At 32.3% G+C, this 20,975-nt stretch overlaps 1 protein-coding gene across 3 annotated transcripts; it reads right to left on the bottom strand.

Annotated features, from left to right (window-relative positions):
• Window positions 1-824: 824 nt before the first annotated feature.
• On the bottom strand, window positions 825-16,340 carry LOC119829630 (serine/arginine repetitive matrix protein 1-like). Of its 3 annotated transcripts, none has more exons than XM_038352242.1 (5): window positions 16,321-16,340; window positions 5,607-5,767; window positions 4,438-5,267; window positions 3,713-3,857; window positions 825-2,066 (listed from the first exon to the last, which is right to left on the bottom strand). In XM_038352242.1, the coding sequence occupies exons 2-5, from the start codon at window positions 5,758-5,760 to the stop codon at window positions 1,936-1,938; spliced, it is 1,260 nt and encodes a 419-aa protein (XP_038208170.1). In that variant the 5' UTR covers window positions 5,761-5,767; window positions 16,321-16,340; the 3' UTR covers window positions 825-1,935. The 3 variants fall into 3 exon arrangements, with proteins under 3 accessions (XP_038208170.1, XP_038208169.1, XP_038208172.1); XM_038352241.1 differs by lacking the exon at window positions 16,321-16,340 and adding an exon at window positions 14,828-15,048; XM_038352244.1 differs by lacking the exon at window positions 16,321-16,340 and adding an exon at window positions 14,828-15,048 and having other exon boundaries at window positions 4,438-5,264.
• Window positions 16,341-20,975: the final 4,635 nt, after the last annotated feature.

The raw sequence follows: 20,975 nt of genomic DNA, 5'->3' as shown, positions 1-20,975 counted from the left end.
AAACATGCTTTAGTATTTTTCCAATAAAACAACATTCCTTTATAATGTTATATTTGTATCATATTTCGTTGTGTATATCCAATTTCAATACGAACTATAAAAATGCAAAAACATCCGTTAGTTGTGCCATAATCCTACGTTATAAATTATAATGCATTATAAATATAAATTAGTTTCATCAAGAATATATAAGATTATTATTTACAAAATATACTTACGTCTCACAAAGTATCTACACCTTATCATATCTAGCATTTTTTAATTTGGTCAGTAGACTACAATAATTTTACAATATGTTTTACACTTGAAACATTCCAAATTCAGTGTTAAATATAAATTTAATATCACAGACTTTCCAATCGTATCAAAGAAGAATAAAATACAAATACACAATTTACGACTTGCAATAAAAGGTTTCCTATTGCTCGTGTTTTTGACATACTATTTATAATACATATTGTTGGAAACGACATTCTTTGTTCATGGGTCCCAACTCCCAGACAAGATAATGGTATCATAGTTATACTTCTCAAGCAAACTTAATTATTATTAACATGTCTCCAGAGATTCGCCACAAGATTTTGTTGGCATCTCTTTACTACATAACCATGATATTACGCATAATTTATTTAGGATGAAAGTAGGGGTAGGATGTGAATTTAAATAATTTAGAGAAGACATAAAATTCATTGATAACGAGTTAGTTTTAACATAAAGGCAGAATCACCTTCTATATTTAATACGATTCGTCAATTTTAAATCAATTGCGTTGTTTTCGAATAAATAAGCACTTCTAATGTTATTCTAATTGTTAAGCTGATGAATTTTTTTGTTTGAATGTGCGTATCGCAGAAACTGTAGGAGTGATATCAAAAATCCTTTACCATTGAATATGTTCGTGATCCCAGAATGCTGTATCTATATATGGCTATCAGTAGCTATCCATATATGTACCACAGGCAAAGCCGGGGCGGACCACTAGTGTTTTATTTACTGTTAAAATTGTTAAAAGTTCTTTTGTATATTTGTAGACACATCATAATTACATAGAGTAAATACTAAATCAGAAAGCATATCATATTGACACATCTTTACCAATAAACAACATAAGAAATGTACAAGTCATGCGTTAAACAATCATATAAATACTTTAAATAATTATTTTACGTCATCCCTACTAGATAAATAAATATTTTACAACGCAGTCACTACCTACAGCTTACAAAAGTGATCCATAGTAGACCCAAGAAATTGAGAAAGATTTCTTCAATACACAAAGCCATTCAGTTCAGAAGCAGATGGACGTAAATGCAGTCAGTAACATAACAAAATTAATCTGATAATAATTAAAGAAAGACGGGAATTACCTAATTTTTCACTTTAAAAATTTACAGCTAGCGTGGTTGCGGGAAGACTCTAAAGTGTTCACACATCGGGATGAATACTATGAAAATATAGCGTTTAAAACCGTTAAACAGTGTTATGTTCTAAATGTATACTACTCGCGTAAAATCAAATACACGAAAGTACGAATTCACTAGCTGTTAAATCCGCTTCACCTCTGCGAGATATATTAACAATTCTTCTTAAGTAATAATATTGTGCATTAGGAAAGTCTTGTACAGCGTATCGCGACTCAACTAAGAATAGGAACATCAATGTTTAATAAATCAATCTACGTTTCAAATGTCATTTAAAAACACATTTTACTTTGAATTTCTTTATGCATCTCAATAACGGTCAAATATAAAATAAATCGAACGTGACTTTCCAAATTTAAATACAAACGTTGTTGCTATTAATACGTTTGAATTACCACCAATGGCGTCACGACATGGCGCTGAATCGATCCTATTCTCAATTGGCTCGCACAAGGTCTCATATAGTGGAATAGTCAGGCGCCTGAAGTGGGTCCCCACAGCAGGCGCAGGGCAGTCAGCGTGCGGGCGACCGCCTCGCGACTCGCAGTAATACGGGACCGGCGCGTACGTCCTTGAATAACCTTATAGCTTCCCCGTGGGTTAGACCCGCTGTGCCCCTACCGTTTACTGATACGATTTCGTCACCTGGAATATAGATGTACATAATATAATATCAAATAAGATTTATTCATGACGTGTACTATATGGTTATAAAAAAAAACTTGCGTTTTAATTTGTTTCAGCGAAATCAATAGATTTATAAAGTATTTTGGCGTTGATACAAACAAAAAATGGAGATTATTATTTGTTATTCGTATTATACTGAGAGCATTTTTCTATTTGAACCATTCAGTCGTAAAAAACAACATTGATTCAGCTTTATGTATAAAATTGCTAATTATATTGTCTACGTCATACATGTGGAGTGGAACGCAGGTGAGAGTTTTTTAAGTCGTGAGAGTCGGAAGGTCAAATTTCGAAAACCGGGGCATCTATTAATAAAATCATGTTATTGCAATGATTTGCTTATTTGCTGGTGATAGTAAATACATTTTTGGACTTCCTTAAAAAAAAATTATTATATTTTATACGTCAAATACAATAAATGAGCATTATTTTGAATTTGATTTATCTTTGTACTTCAAGCACTTCATTTTTTATAATTTATTATTGATATGGTATTAACTTCAGTGATATCGGTTCTATATTTAAATAATAACTAATTTATATTTCACCATGGACCAATATAGAGACATAAACTTAAAAAATATTTTGTAACGAAACACAAAAATTCATTTAAAAATCAGTTTTATTACTTGCGATAAAAAATTGTCATTGAAGAAAAAAAGCTGGCATTTTAAAAGTTATACGATATATAAAAGTATACGCACGTACTGATTTGTTGCTCAATACGAAAATATCGACTTTTAATTGTCGCTTTCATAATTCGTAATTGTTATGACAATGACTAGGTGTTATTGTGAAAACCTTATTGTTTCATAGTCTTTTTTGTAATTTTGACCTACTTAAAATTTCTAATGCATAAGAATAACAACTTATATAGAGGTTGGGTATTAATAAATCAATAAGACAGGTGAAATGTGCATAGTAGTGGGGTGTGCGGCCAATGTGAAATGCAGCTGTTTTAACCGTCATTAAGGAATGTTCACGTTTTCCAGAACCATAGAATACTTGCACTAACAACTATTTAAAAAAGTTCATTTTGAATGAAATGTTTCATTGTTTGAAAATTCATATATATAAAAATAAATGACTGAAAATGTTTCTTCGTTTGATGTACGATAGGGATATTACCTATAGTATTATGTTATCTGTGATAATACTACCAGAGGCAGCTTGCTTTTTTTTTTGAGAAATATGTTGTAGTTAATTATATTTATTGATATTTTAATATGAATTACGAGTATTTATCAACAATGGAATATTTACATAATATTATGTATAATACACATATGAGTACTTAAGAGTCTAATTGGCATCTCACAAGGATTTTTAGATTTAAAGTCATTCGTGAAGATGTAGCTTTTTGATGGTAAAATAATGGTTTAATATCGGTTTTTGAGTAAAGTCATAACAAACAAACAAAAACAAATATATATCTCCTGTTCATAACATCTATTAATTTTGATGCCTGTAAACATCTTACTTTAGTATGTACATATTTATAAAAGGACTTATAAAAAACGCAGAACTGGTTCACTTTCATAATACAATGTTTTGTTGATCGACCAAAATATGCCCATATAAATATTAAAGTGAAATCTCTTTACCTTCCCGAAGTAAACCGGATTCGGCAGCTTGGCCGTTATTGAATATTGTTTTCACGAAGATTCCCATATCACCCCGGGGAGAGTCGCGGCCACCTACTATGCTGAAACCGAGACCTTTGCCACCAGCCGACTTTGTGAAACGCACCTGAAATTTGATACAACAAATTTTATCAACTAAGTTTAGTTTCTACGTATTTTAGAGGGGTATGGGGCAGATGATATTCATCTGATTTTCTTTATGGACAAGTAGGTGATCAGCCTTCTGTGTCATGCCAGATCGAGACATTCTTTTTGTGCGTCCCTCCCGGAATTCGAACCGAGGACCCCTAGATTCTACGCTCACGCGTTAACCACTATATCAAGGAGGCGGTCATATAGTTGTAGTTCACTTAATAAATTGAAAACCACCATTATGTGGCAATGGCAAATTAAATATTGAAATGTAAACCACAAACTTGTTTAAGGAAGTAAATTATTTCAAAAGAGTTTTTAGATTGATATTAGCTTATTTTACATTTTATATGTTTTTACTATTATGTTAAGTAAAATATAAAAATACTATTCTGAATACAATATTTTTTGTCTTAAATATAAATTTGGTTTAATCTATTATTTGTTTGCCTACCGCATGTAACCAGTGGTTAGCAAGATAATCGTAAGAATTCTTATATATATAATCTTAAATATAGTCTTATTCTGTATAATATTTAAAAAAGAATCTTTACCTCAAAAGTGTGTGTGTCTCTCGGTTCAGGAGCTGGAGGTCGCTTAGTTGGTTTTTGGCCGGTAGAGGGCGGCGCGGGGGGAGGGCGAGCTGATCGTGGCGTGGAACTAACTCGAAGCTCCGACACTCCATTCCTTAATTGCTGTATAGGATCCTGCCGCACTTGAACCCTTGGCAATCTGTACGGTTCCTCCCATAATCGGTCAGTATCACTTCCTAATCTATTATAACCGTTTTTATATATAGGAATGTCAACATTAACGTTCTCACTGTAGGGCCGACTTCGGCCATCCCTACTATTCTTACGCCGTTCTAGGCCATATGAATAGTCAACGACATCTCTGCTCTCATCTTCTTGATTAATAAGTGGCGCTCGCTCTCTGGGAGCTGAATTTTTTGTTCGATATACGTTAGGCGAACTACAACGTCGACGAAGTGTGGAATTTTGTCTAGTTGGAGACGGCGAGGAAGGTTGTCGAGCAGACGTTGGGCTAGGTACGTAAAATGTGGACGGTTGCTGTTGCGGCGGTGTAAGAACATCGTGTGCGGATAGAGCTCGTCTTCTCAATCCGCCTCCAAGTTTACCAAGAGCCCGAAGAATGTCAGGCGCCCCGCTGGTCACTCGGAGAGATGCTGTTGTGTATACTTTACCACGATGTCTGAACGAGAGCTTTGCGGCGGGGGCAGGGGAACAGTGCGGAGGCGGACGAGGGGGAGATGGCGAACAACGTACAGGACTAGGTTCACGATTCCCTGAACCAGGCCGCAGCCGTGAACATCTCCGTCGCAATTTTCGCCATCTCTGAGATAAGTTGGCATTCCAACTTTCTTCTGAAAACATTTTAATAAGCATTTTATATCTCATAACGCATTAAAAAAATCGTGTTACATAAACAGATTTGTTTTTAATACCTTTGTCCATCGAAATGCTTGTATTGCTAACATTATGGTTCTATTTATACTTATCAATTAGGTATTATTTCAGTTAAAGGTTTATTAATTGGTTTGCGGCTGCTTATAAGCTAGTATCCGATTGTTTTGATTTCAAATGTGAATTTAAACAGAATTACAGTGGTGCAGGCAGTGAACGATCTACATGTTTTCAACACAACCAAAAATAAATAAAGCTATCATGACGTAAAAGGGGCATTTAAGTTATTCGAAAAATACCTTTTTTCGTATCAGCATCTGACGCATAATCGTGTGTGCGAGGTGCCTGTGTTGGAGGTGTCGCCGGCGCTGCAAAGCTATGTCTAAGAGGGGTCATACGAAGCAGCCGTGGTCGGTCGCCGCCACCCCGCGTGCCCCAAGCTGGTGCACCCATGACTTATCTGAAATTCGAAATAAAAGACTTTACTGTACCATTTTAGGAACATACATAATTTTTAAAAGCATGAGAATCACAAAATCCTTGAAAGATCAACGCACTATTATGTAAAGTGTTTGTGTTGTCATTAATGTCTGAGTTTAATGGTTTAAGAGTCCGGCAAGCAACGCATCGCTAAATATAGTAACCGTTTGAGCTTAAAAACGTGTATAATTAGACATCACCATATGTTTGCCTTGCATAGACTCAGAAAGGTTTAATGAACATATGCTTTGTTTGTTTAACTGCGGTCTGGTGTCAAAACATAATGCATTCTCAACAGTTTATAAAGGTATCATAGGAATAGGCGTATCAAAATATAATGAGTCTTATTGCGATTAAATAAAGGTGACTTTGTAATGTATTAATATTAATGTCAAGACATAAAAACTGACCACCATAACACCCACACGGAGTGGGCTTAGGTCGCGTAAATATCTACGTCCGGTAACCATGTTTTATACGAACGTGCTAGGCGTCAGCCTTATTTGGATTGACCTAAAAATTACATCGTCTAAGCTCTACATACCTAAATAGTATACCTCTAACATGCCTATATAGTTTAGTATTAGCAGGAGTTGGTTACTAATTTATGTACTATAAGTTAACAGGTGTTATGAGAATGAAGTGAATTTGAATCTTTTTTTCTGAGGTTTATCTGGATTATGTTGCTATACTTTTGTGATGGATTGTGAAGTAAGCGTAAAATTAATTTCATTTCCATCTTAGAAATGTCATGGGCATTACCTTCTATACAGCAATAGACTCGAAATTGCGAACAAATTACAAACTAGACCAGTAATCGGACAAGAGCATATATTTCTTTGAAGAATGAATATACATTTTAAAATAAATTTTAAAAAGTTAGATGAAGTACAACAATACACGTGTGATTATGAAAATCAGTATAACCATCACTAAAACAACATCAATCGTAAGAGATCATCAACGTAGATAATTATTTATATTTAAGACTTAGCAATTATATTATAAGTTGGTGTGTATAAAAACCGTAATGTGTATATTATGCATCGATGTACGTTGAGTGAATTTTTATTCCTTATCACACTTTCAAGTTTCATTATCAGTCATGTAACGAATCCGCGACCTGATAGCATTTAAAGCGCCACAATCCATTGACTAAGTCGCTGATGTCAAGGTAAACATATTATTATGTCGGTTACGTGCGCTGGGTTAAATTATTAATTTTTATAGCCAAATCTAGCTAGCTACTGCTGAGGAATTACTGGTTTGAAGTTACGTATTCGGAAAACTTAATAATTCTAGATACTTTCGACCATCAAATATCGAATAAGATAGTTTAATACTAAAAATAGACAAGATCAAATTGAATAAACTTAGGATTAATTTGTAAAACTAATTTAATTCTAAGAAAAGCGTACATATTATTGTTATTGTTTTCTATGCCATAAGCTAGCAACTGAGCTGGTGGATTGCCTGATGGTAAGCGATCACCACCGCCCATGAAATTTCGCAGGTACTTTCAAAATTACATGACATTGAAATTCGTTTTTTAATTCATTTTTGGACGCTTTAGTAGCTGTAATAAGGTTACACCGTCATTGCTATAATTATTGCCTCAATGTTTATTTATTGTAATATTATTTTTAAAAGGGAACTGCTTCAGAAGGGCCAATAAAGATAACTGTTTAATAGCACTATTTTTAAGTCCATACGTGTGTGAAGTACACGAACCCGATGTGCAGCCGAATGCGCCGGCGCATCACGGATATCCGGTTGGCTACGGTCTTCCACTCATACAAAATAGTCATAACTCATCACAATTTATTTTATTACAGGTCTTGGTAAGATCTTTTAATATGACAATAACAAAAAGGACAAATAGTATAAAACAATAGGTTTTGACATAAACAGCAATTATGACGAAATATTACTACCGAATTTAAGACGTACTTATTTTTTTTTATTTTTATAAATTAAAAAAATATATATGAAAATAGTAAATAACATTTTTTTTATTTATAGTATATATTTCGTAACGTATATAATGTTATATAATACAGAACTTTATAAGGCGCTTAAAAAGCAGAAATTCAATTGTCTGTAAATGTGGCATTTAAAATGTAATAGTTACTTCATTTAACAATACAACCATTTTAATTATCATTTCCATAAAATCTCAAGTTTAAAACAAAAACCCTACACTTGACTTTGTATAGTCCATTGTTGTATACTATTTTAATTTCACACGATTTCCTTAATTGGCAAAGACTCCGTTACACGCTAATATGCTAATTCTAGTATATAATTATGCATAGTATGTGTACTATTCATATATTAATTCCATTAATGTGAGAAGTATGGCTTCCTCCCGATATTTCAAATTAAATCACACTAATATTATAAATGTGAAAGTTTGTTTGTTTGGATGTTAGTCCATCAATCACGATAAAACTACTGAACGGATTTTGATGAAATGAATGGTGTACAGACAGGGTATGAGCTGAATTGAGTGATAGTATACTTTTTATCACGATTAAATGCTCCCTTGAGATAAAACAGAAATCTTGATATCCGGCCGGAGCCGGTACGAGCCTCTAATATTGAAATAAATTAGTTAGAAGATATAAGTACCTAATAAGAAATTAGGTAACATTTCTCCTTCAATCATTTTTCACGTAACATCTAAGTTATGTTTGACTTTGATTAAACTCTATTTTAATCATGTTAAATTTAATGAAATGTACGGTCGAGGTGTCTTTCTCACTCTCTCTCATTTAAAGTGCAATGTGTTAACTTAATACAACATACTGAAACCATCCGTTTCTGGTATTTGTATCCAATAGTTAAATAACATAGCAATCATTTCATTTTTATCTATTATTTCACCATTATTATTAACTTCAACCCAGTATTTCCCTAATTTGTAAACGAAATCTCTTACCATTACACTAGCTAGGGAATAATAATAGCTTAACGTCCACCACAACAGAAGTATGAGTATCCGGAGTATCTCTCGGGAGTTAGGAACATGAGTGTAATTAAATTCCTGCCGACATAAGCTCATACATCTAAGGGTGATCTGTATTACAATAGCCCACCCAGGGGTCCAATAGCAGTGGGGAGACGTCAATATATCACCGGACCAAAATGGCTAACTCGAATAAAGCACATTTGTGTAATACCGAATCCTTCAATTAAAGAACCATCCGTTATTATCTACGAATGTCCAGCGTATATCTACTAAAGAATATTAATTATTTTGAGTACTTTCATAAAATCAATCACAAAAACAAAGAATAATTATCTAACATCGAAAACACTTCGTCTATTATAGCATATTCTTTGCCGTTTATACGCATATTATATTAATAGCGTTTCTTATTTCAAATCATAACATTATACACGTGCAAATGTAAAAAACTCCAAACAATAAAGTCTTATCTAAATCGACAAAGTATAACTAGAATGATCCAACAAGCAACATAGTGTAAGTACATATAATGATCACATAAGAATTTCAAATTATGCTTCGTTGTATTTCATTTCATAACTGAATTTATCTTTATGAGGATGAGTCCAGTTAGCGGTTTGGTGGGAAAGTGTAGTTAATTTGCGCAGACCGACCCGTTGTGTGCCGAATTCGGAAAGCTTTGGTCACTGCTCTTCCGGTTCACGGTCTATGCAGCTCTGACAAACAACCACTAATTGGTAACTATTATAACAATGTAATCCTATGGTACCAGTGAAAAATATTGAATTTCGTGCCGCATCGTTTCGTAATCGTTTTGATTGGTTGATCGTTGTATTGGCATTCTGAAATGTGATACACGTGATGTTTCTCCATAATACAAATCTGTTTGTTAGTTATTATTCAAGTTATTTAATATAGTTATTATAATTATATTATAGTTATTATTCAAGTCCTCTGAATCGTTATGTTCAAAGTGACGAATGTTTGTTTTAAAAATAAATTCGTGAATATAAGCCATTCAGGAAGTGAATTTCACATTATATGAATTTTACTATTATCGTATTAATAATTAATAAAATGATAATATTTTAATTTTTATGCATTGCTAGCATGTAAATTGTTTTATATAAATATATTTTATTTTAGACATGACTTATTTGAATTTAAAACAAGTTATACACCTACAATAAGTGATTTCATCGTCACAAAGTACTCGACATAAGACCCACACTTAATATTAACATACAGAAATGTTACAAATGTAACCCACGGTGATCTCAATAATATAGGTACATGCAATATATCTTTCTAGAATTTTTTGTCAATTTTAAGTGTTAATTTCACGGATACAAATGCAAAATTATATCGATTAAATGTTATTATTATACAGTACACATTACCATTTGTAGTCTCACAAATATTACCTTGTTTAAATGCATTAGTATTTATATCAAATATAAAGCAAAGAGGAATGTCAGAAATATGTGTATGGGTTCATCATTTTATTAATTGTCTCTTGAGGTGCAATTGTAACTTTGGTATTTTAAAAACGTTCTGAACGATTTGATTCATGCTTTGCTCTGAATTTAGTGCCAATTAGAGATTCCGGTATAGAAGTTCATTTGCCTCAAACAAAAACTTGAAACGTGTGAAATTTTTCAAGTACTTCGTGTTTCCGTAATAAGTGGTAATTAAAGACCTTCTCAAAGGGTGAGCAAATCGTTAACAAAAATGAACAGAATGTAGTATATCTAACAGCATATCAAGGGCCACAAGTTAAGTTGTGATGATTGTAAATCACAAGATTTACAAAAGAAGCAAATTTGCATTGTGGATTTTTATAGAGGACATTGTCCTACAGAATCAATATGTGTATCATTTACTTAGAAAGTTCTAGAAAGCTTATTTTGATTATAAACATCCTGCAAGTTGATTGATAATAATTAACTAAATAAAAAATTGTGCATTTTTAATGTAACTGTAAAAACCCGTTTATTACTTAATCTTAGGTAAGTATATCTTTACACTTACTGTAATTATTTGGCAAATGTAAAGATTTATAAAACAAAACCGACTTTTCACGCCTTTTGCAATATAATTTGATGGTAAGTGTTTATATAGGAATTAAATAACTATCAGTCTAAACGTTATAAAATCATATTTTTTTAAAGATATTAGCTGTAATAGCATTTAGTTTGGTCTGTGATCATGAAACGCACCGAGCGCTCGAAGCGAGCGTACCGCGGTAGCGAACGTTTAGTAAATATTAAGTTATAGTCGAAAACTTGGTTAATATTAGGTTTTGAAGTAGTTCGGACTTTTACAGTAAAATATATACAGAAATAATAACGAGAGACTAGGCCTACTTACAATATAACTGATAATACGCTTTCATTCCACATGCCGATGATAAGTTGCTTATTTTCATGGCACCACTTTTACGCATATTGTTGCTGTACAGTATCAATAACAAATGATAAATATTTACATCATAATAATACTAATATGAATTTATGTTGCGTGTAACGGGTTCGTGTTTAGCTGCGCCCACATTTATTAATGAAACCAAGATTTATGCATGACTATGAGAGCGATAGTGGTACTGGGCCCTTAGGAATGTGACCCGCGACTGTATTGTTATTTACTAAAACCTTGAACCGGCTACATAAGATATGTCGTGTCTTTAGTCATGCTATGTAAAACAATTAACCTTATATGTTATACCTTTAGGCTTTTACAAGGCCAAGAGTATTTCATACAGATCATTTTTTTTCAGCTGTATATTACGTTATATAGACAGCTAATAGTATGGTTCTAGCACATATGATTTTCTGCAAGTAAGTGGGGCGTACGGTACTGTTGTCACGGTACATCTTCTAAGTGCACAATGGTGTTCAGTATCGAATCAAGAGTCTTCCCATAGTAAATGCCCTAGATCTCAGATTGAAAGAACTCTGGGAAATTGCTTCCCGTTCTTTGTCATTATTCAGTTTGGTCGCCTTTGTGATTCAATCTCGAGTGAAAACGGTTTGCTCTGGTTTTCTGACTGATAGTTTGCGTTGTCACTACATCTAGACCAGTTAGGTTTTTTCAATAACAATACAAATAAACATTTGATTGTCTACGCTGCCAACTTTCATATCATATGCAATTTTATCATTCTTTTATAAGTAAATTACGTTAAGAAATGATGGTCATAATCAAAAAACAATCGTATACAAGTCATTGTCCTTATCTTTTTCTTACAAAAAAATTAATAGTCATACGCAAGTAAATAAAATGTTGTAGTAATGCTACGAGTTAATATAATAACCAGGTATTTGCCAACTTACTATTATAAATGATTTACGTATTTACTCATGATGGCGTCGATGTTTATTTTACACCACTTTGGAAATGCGTCATCTACTGCCATGAATAATGATTAATTAAATGAATTTCTTATCTAACAATATAGTGGTAAATTTTCCTTCCTCTTAATGAATGAGGCTGTGAATAAAATCATATTTTCATAACGTAAGCTCTGTATTGTTATTCAGTGTCACAACAATAATGAGTAATAGGTAGTCATGAAACGAATCTTTATTGTTATATTGCATTTCTTTAGTTATTATTAGCTTATTATCAGTCAATTTTAATATATAATCATTATCAATAATACTTATGATATTCAAGAAGCTACATATGAAGATATACATATTCTTCAATATAATTATGAGACTAACGTAAAACACAAGCATGAATAATATTATTATTTTGCGATCAGTTGATTTAATGAAGACGTACATATTAGAAATTGTTATTCGAGTACGCTACATACACTTTTCTTAATGTGTTTAAATAAATGCATTTATAATCATACTAGCTGCGCCCCGCGGTTTCACCCGCGTAAGCCCGTATCCCGTAGGAATATCGGGTATAAAAAGTTACCTATATGTTATTCCAGTTGTCCAGCTATCTACGTACCAAATTTCATTGCAATAGGTTCAGCAGTTTTTGCGTGAAAAAGCAACAAACACACACATCCTTACAAACTTTCACATTTATAATATTAGTAGCATTAGAATAGGATAGTAGGATTGTCGCTGTAATTATTAAGAGTTTCAATAGAATTGTGAACTATTTATACAAAAAATTTGATCCTATATGAGAGAAACTCTATATTTTCGTCGACATTCACTATAGCTGTTATATTATAATTCTATATTTCTAAGTGTACTAGATGTTTGAATAAAAAAAATCTTGCAAGTATGCCATCAAAATGTCTTAGACTAGGTTCTATTCTATAGACGGAAGATAATTTTCAAAATTTGTTTAAATGTATAGTGTTTAGAAAAGACAACTCAATCATAGAATCTGTATCAAATTTGTATATGTATTTTCCACTATTCATTAAGTAATTAATGGAAGAAAGTAGTCTGAGGACATTCTAGAGACCCAGGGATTACCAGGGATTTCTAGGCACCCAGAAATTACATAGACGGGAGACAGAGCTTCGGATCGTAATTATTAACTTATACAACTGTATTTATATATATATATATTGTTTGTAATTGTTTGTAATACTTCATCATGAATATAAACCAGTAACTTACACGGTTTTACTGTCGTGACTTGAAAGCGTGAAAGGTTGTAAACTTAGGCACTGCCAAAAGTAGAATTGGCATTTGTAATAGATCAAGGATTAAATTCTATGCCTAATTTATGTTTAATTTATTTATATAAGCTTCTAGATTTTACTCAGTTTATTAATGTTTTAGTATTTCCTTTCTCGAATACTAATAAACATAGTTCATGTAAAGGATCATTGGATCATTAAGGGAGCAAAAGTGGTTGAAATTTTAATTGTGCATAATTACACTATAAAATTTAAGTTGATGGGATATGGCGAATAAATTGATCGAAATAGCACGGTGAGGTCACTTTTTCTTCCTAGACTAATTTAGAATGGTGGAATAAGCGTTGGTACCTAGGGATGCATATGCAGAACAAAGTCACTGTTCTTACATTTTGGCATTGAAACCAGAACAACAATATCGTAATTCTGACGGAATAACGGCGACGGTTTATTAATTCGTATCCCACACTCGTTATCCATAATAGGAAGATCAAGTTTGAATCCGCGTTAATGACCTAAGTTTCCTTCTTCGTGTTACCAAGAATATGACAAGGACCAAAATTCTGAGACATTTCGATTTGTTTCTTAAATTTCAAAACAATTATCTATAAGCATACAATACAACAAATATAACCCTTTGAAAGGGAGGGATTTGTATAATGATACAAGATTATGTAACTACGTGCAGTTTAAAGAAGAGTGGTTAGATAACACACATGTTGTAATTTACACAACAAAGACCGCTATAACAATACGATGGATTAATCTTCTAATGGGCTGATGTGAGCCGCGGTATATATCCCAATATGCATGCTGTATAAGCAATAAAATGAGGGTGTTACATCAATGCACTACGATGGTGGCCCTACAATATTCACTGATTCGGAAATTTGTGGAAATTTGATCCTTCATGTTATCAAAATAGGACTTCTATAGATGTACAGACTATATTTTGTACAATTGTGTAGCGGAGTGTAGCGTAAGGGGTCATACTGCAAGGGGACGTACGGACCCCAGTGCCTGCAGCGCTCAGAGTTTTTCAAACATTTACTTATCAGTTTTCCAGCTGATTGAATAATTTTAAATTGCTGCCATATCCATCTAGATTAACATTTGGTTTCGCTAAAATTGATTACGAACAGTTAAAATCGTTAAAGTAAAACGAAACCGAGGAAAATGTAATATCGTCACGACAATATGTACTGTTATTACTTTTAGAATAAATGACCTTTAGGCATATAAATTAAATAAACATAGATACATGAATAAAAAATGTGAACTGACTTTAATCGAGACAATCAATAAAAATCTGGTTTCTGAAAATATTTTGATCTCATAAAAATAATTTACGTATTTAATGTTTCGTTCTTTTTTTTTTAATTTAGACTTTATTGCATTTTAAAAGTCAATTTAAAAATTAATAACTATTAATAACGTAAAGCAGTGCTTACCTTAGAATAGTTGCAATTAACTTAATCCACAATATTTTTTTTAAAAATGATTCAATAACCACATAATCATTATTAAGAGTTCAGAAAACAATTATTCATTTGAATTCTATGCGGGCACTTAAGGAATGCACTTAAAGTTTATAAGAATCGAACTCTATGATATCAACAAATAACACTGCGCCAGCCAATGTAACGCGTACGTTTGACGCGACCGTTGGAATTACACTAACATAACCTCAAAACTTACGCTAAGCCCGCGCTGTCAGCCGCTGTTTATCTGTGGATTTTGTAAGAGCCAAATGAAAAGGAAATATTTTCAGGAGAGTGCTAGACAAGGATAGTGATATTTTTCATTTATAACATTTAATAACGGCTATTAGTGACGGGGTCACTATTTTGCTTTTAAAAAGTACAATTGACTGCGAAAAGTGCAGATATTTTCATTACAATGAGATTTTTTCAGATTTATGCTGTGGGTTAGATACAATATATAATTCGTGTATAATAATAATAATATTACATTATATGTGAAGCAATTGTTTACATTATCTGTGAAAGCTTCGTAATACCGCAACAGGTACCTTTCTGTCTAGTCAAGAATGTGTAAGTTGTAGATAAAAAATGGACCCCAGTATTGTGTACCTGCATAACATCTCCCTTGGGGACCTTTTTACCGCCATTTAAGAAAGCATTCAAGCATATCAAATGAATGATTTTGAACAGCCGCAAACTTTTAAACAAACCTGCTTTTAACTTTTTAACACTTGACACAAGAGAGACATTATATAGCGGATGTTGGAAGGTAGACTTTTACACTTTTCCATACATTTTTATTCTTCATCGTGTACCTATACATATAATAAGTTAAATATTCGTATGGCGAATTATTTGTCTATGTAGGAAATACGTTACAGAGGATCAGTAAAAGATTTTGTATTAACATAAATTATTTATATATTTGTATTATTTCTTTATCCTAATGTAAATGAGTATGTATTGATTTTGTGCACAATAAGTCAGACGAAAGCCCTCAAGTTTCTATACAGATACAGGAGTAGAGTTCGCACGTCTGGCGCCGGGAATGGCGACGACAAGGCTGTCGTTAACATTTTATTGTGTTGTTAAGTCTGATATTAATTAATCCTCATAGTAACGATTGAAACTCGATTATTGCTTTTAATACTGCTAAACTGTATTACAGCAGTATCTAATAAAAATAAGAAAGAACATAATAAAACTATTTTCAGAAAATATGAATACAGAATTTATTTCTAAGTATATTTACCGTATCTTAAATAACAGTTAACACTCACATATTATAGGATAGGATTTTTAAGCTTTTTTGAAATACCTGTCACCCCTCAATGTACCCACTTATAAGCCGCATACAAACTTATGTTTTAAAAAATTAAGTAGCTATTCAATTATTAAATATTTTAACTGATATAAAACAATAATGTAATAGACAATATATTATATAAGTGAGGTATTACCTTATTTGTCAAGTCCATACTCCATATTATAAAGGCGCGGGTACAACGTCGGTCAGCTAGCGGCGCGTGCTTCCTGCGTGCCCCTTCCCGGGGCACGTGCGTCGTGCACGATTTTAATTTATAAAACTCAATATATAACCGTGCCTTATACAGTGTGTTACTAATTTATGTTACTAAATTTGCTGCGGAGAATTATGGAGAATTTATGTTTTGTTATAGAACTCTAAGAAAATGATATTAATTAACATGTAAAAGTAGACAAGTTATAAGACAGTTAATTAAATCTATAGATAATTTTACTAATAAAACTTACTTTAGGTACTTCATTGTAATAACGGCATCTTGCAAAATTTGTCCTTTATTATCATCATCACACATAACATCATTCGATAATGCAAATAAAAAAATATTTTTCACTGTATCTATGATTTTTGCTTACGCACTTAAAAATGCATACATCGATCCTCTTTGTATCAATGAGAAACTATGAAAATCGAAATATGTTGTAGAATTCAAAAATGAACGAAACTGAAATTCAATATATTAATTTGCTGACGGGATGACATCACCACATAATAGAGAGAACATCACGCACAATCACAGTCACACTCCCAAACGGATCCCGTTGTCTCTTTACTATTTAGTATCATTATAATTTAGGTGTTCACCCCGGCTTCGCCCGTGTTTTATATATGGCCTATATCACTTGCTGAAGTTGCAGCTTACTAATAGCTATAGAATTTTTTCATCTGTCCAGTGGTTTGCGTGAATAAAACGTTAAATGTATCTTTATAATAAGCTACGTTAAAACCACAGATAACATCATATTCTACTAGTATTTTAAAGTAGTTTAGATTTATTCTTACTTTCATTCTAATTGCGGCTTCACTCACATGGGTTAATCCTGATAATAATTTGTATGTGTGTCAAACAGTCGATTAGCCATTTTCCCTCAAGGTTCATATTCAGTATCAGTTTTAAATTTTTCTCATTAGCTAAAAAATTTAACTATTTACGGTATAATGGATACAATTGATAAGCCTTCACCCCTTGCCCTAGATATATATAAATGAACAAGATTTGCATTTAAGAAATCATACTAACTACGTTCTTTAACTTTATTTAACCTCAATGTGGAAGGGTTAACGACACTTTAATTACCGTTCAGACAAGAGATAAACGCAAAAATACTTCTACACATTGAAACTATAACCTAGTATAGTATTATATTATCTGTGCTATTACAATGATTCGTTCATTTAAATTAATGTACCTGTTCTATTTGAATAAAGAATATTGTTTTTTTTTAATGTTTCACAGGTAAATGCGATAAGAAGTAAGTAATACAATGGTGGACATGGTCAGTGTTCCTGGAAAACGCTATAGTTATTAGTTAAAGTTAGATAAGGCGCATGATTGCTATCAATAATACGATGAGTAAAAGTTTAACACTACAACTGATTACATTGTCTAATTATGATTATTTTGATAGACTTTTTTTGAAATTATCCTTAAAACACGCTGTATTTAATTGTGGTTTTGGAGCACGATTAAGCGTGAACGCATGCTTTTGTATTGTATAAAGCATTTTTAAGGTACATTTATGTTTTGCGGTTTAGTAAGTGGAGCCTATTTAATCAATTTTAATGAAAGGTGTTTTTAACATTTTAAAATTCCTATTTACGTTTAAAATTCATGCTACTTATCAACATATCCAACTACATATTTAATTAATGTATACCTTGGAAAATATAGGAAATAAAATTGATAATATAGTGTGAGTTCTCACGCCCATATTTACGCAACAATGTGTGGCATTTTCTTTGATAACAGGGCTTGTTTCTATGCAAACAACGCTGCGACATTTTCATTTGTGAGCAAGTCGAGGAACGAAGCTCATTATTCCTGCATTCGTATGCCTGACAAAGGGATCGTTACACAAACATCTCAAGACGTTCTTAGAACTACATCACACTCATCACCCTTGCTGTGGAATGTACCAAACAAAAGCAAACAGAATGATACCGAGGCAAATACGGTTTATTAAATACTAGCTGCGCCCCGCGGTATCACCCGTATAAGTCCGTATCCCGTATTAATTTCGGGATAAAAAGTTGCCTATATGTTATTCCAGTTGTCCAGCTGTCTTCGTACCAATTTTTATTGCAATCGGTTCAGTAGTTTTTGCGTGAAAGAGCAACAAACACACACACATCCTTACAAACTTTCGCATTTATAATATTAGTAGGATAGTAGGATGTTAAGTTTCAGTTGCCCCACAAATAAACTTAAGAAAGATGCATGTAGGTATGTACCCATAAAATTCTGGTTGTACCATGGATGTTCTGTCAGTCCTTACCTGTATCCACTCCCAGTACCAATGTCAATGACGGGGCGGACGTTGGCACGTGTGCCACAGTTAATTTAAGCTAACATGGGTGTTATCGTTAATTTAGTTTATGTACAGTATGTTTTTACGTAAAAGATCGATATCAAATCTTCAAATTTTATTAATATTTATTAACACTGAAAAATAGTTCACATTTTTCTTTCATTCACTTTATCATTCAGAAACAAAAACACGTAACAGAATACGCGCCACCAACTTATCTCTGAAATGAAGGGTGTCGTCAACTTCGCCTTAGTAACCACATAACTCGGAATATTAATATATTTTAAAGAATTATGTTCCAGGCATCATTATTAACAGCTTTTGTATTTAGTGTTAAAATTTAAAATTATAGTAATCGCACAGAGCTCAGAAGTCATGTCACGTCACAATTATATTGGTGGCACTGTATATGCCAATTCCAAAATTGTTCATATAATTGTCAAATCAAAGGACGTGGATTTAAGCCAAATATAAACCCTGGTAAAATACGTAAATCGATCAGTGAGATTAATATGAAAAACATTTGCTTCACGCCAAAACTTAGTAATAGATTTATTTAATGCAAATGAAGGGAATGTGTCCCTTCATTTGCATTAAATAAATCTATTACTTACTTAGCAATAATTTGATTAAATAATCACAATAAATCACGGCCAATTGAAGTAATGTGCATTGTTATGTAATGCCTACACACAACAATTGCTAGGAGCGCCTCAAATTCAAGGTTTCTGAGTGACCTTCATGCAGCCTGCCTTTTGTTGTTTTCTATTTGTTATAATGATTTCCTCTGCGGTCTGCTTGATATATTGAACTAAATTTATTATTTCATTGGCTATTGGTTGTTTATTGTTTCAAGTTACTCCCATTGTTTCAAGTTGCTTATAAATATTTAATTTATATACAATTTGTTATTTGTTAAATACACAGAATGTCGCAGTCGTTAGGGCAAAATAAAAACCGCGTGTTCGTATCCCATTCTATTTTAATATGGAATCTATCAGTTTTTTAAGCAATTTATAGTGAAGGATATATTTGGAATCTCAAAAGAGAGAATGTCATGCCGAAAAATCTAGGGAAACGGGAACTATGCAGGTGAAATCCGGAACTGTATAGATTTCCTTCGATTTCAAGCGCGAATCCGTTAAAATATCTCTAAAATAAACATCGTCTAAAATAAAGTATAAAATTGACCATTGAACACCATAAACTTCAAAAAAACGTTAATAGAGATTCATTATTAACGATCCAATTCATAAATTACAAACTTGATAAGTAACACATAAAATTAAGAAATGCATTATAAATCGAAATTTTAAATTTACAGCTAACAGGAAGCTGAATTTCGCTTATGTATCTCAAGATGTTAATTAGAACCATAAATTAATTTCCTTGACGAATAATAATTGTATGACGATCGTTAGGGGCTTAATCCCACGCTCTATGTTATCAACAATGTCTAAAGCAGATCAAATTGGTATTGTAAATTCAGGCCATCATAAACGTTGGTTGGCGACTTATTACCACGGTTTCTGTTCATTCACATTTGTTTATAAAAGAGGACTAAAGAAAGACAATTAGCAATACCATCTTTCACGCACCGACGACTTTTAAATTCGTTTTTTTACAATTATCTCTACATATATTAAGACAGTAACCAGACCATTTCTGCTCATTATATATTTTTTAAAAAACAATGCCAAGGAATATTTATGTTCTAGAGAATATAGACAAATTATGAGTATTTTTCTCTTTTCTTTCTATGTGCGTCAATCACGCAGAAGAACTTGAATTAGAAGGCAGATTTTGTTTCAATTTTATATGGCGATAAAGCACGTTAAACTTATATGCTACATTTTGTTTGAAAAAAAAATATATTTAAAGGTTGATATCTACCTATATTGAAACGATTTATTATGGTAACATTTGAACCTATTGATAATGTTATAATCTAAGCCATTTATAATATCATATACTTTAAAATATTACATTGATACTTCATAAAACATAGATACCTATGATTCAATGTTTCCTTTCTTTTTTAGTTTCTATGTTTATTAGAGAAGATTTTGTTTTTTTTTCTAATACAATACTATTGCTACTTTTTGTTTAAAAAAAAATCAAACAGCAAATGCCAGTTATGTTGACGGTTTTCATTAGTAATGAAGTAAGCACAAGCAGTGTGTTCAAACAGAAACATGCATTTTCCATTACACTAGCATAATGTGTAGGACATAGAATACACCGTGAGAAACAATAATCTATA

The sequence above is a fragment of the Zerene cesonia genome, chromosome 10 (assembly GCF_012273895.1).
Source record: "Zerene cesonia ecotype Mississippi chromosome 10, Zerene_cesonia_1.1, whole genome shotgun sequence".
Taxonomy (NCBI): Eukaryota; Metazoa; Arthropoda; class Insecta; order Lepidoptera; family Pieridae; genus Zerene; species Zerene cesonia.
The sequence above is the reverse complement of the archived record's forward strand: the minus strand, read 5'-3'. Positions and strand labels throughout refer to the sequence as shown.

Excerpts from the sequence above, each read along its gene's own strand:
- LOC119829630 (XM_038352242.1), bottom strand. The coding sequence starts at position 5,760 with ATGGGTGCACCAGCTTGGGGCACGCGGGGTGGCGGCGACCGACCACGG. Across the intron at positions 5,268-5,606 it reads AGATGCTGATACGAAAAAAG|AAGAAAGTTGGAATGCCAAC; the intron begins GTATTTTTCGAA and ends AAATGTTTTCAG. Across the intron at positions 2,067-3,712 it reads ATCCGGTTTACTTCGGGAAG|GTGACGAAATCGTATCAGTA; the intron begins GTAAAGAGATTT and ends TCTATATTCCAG.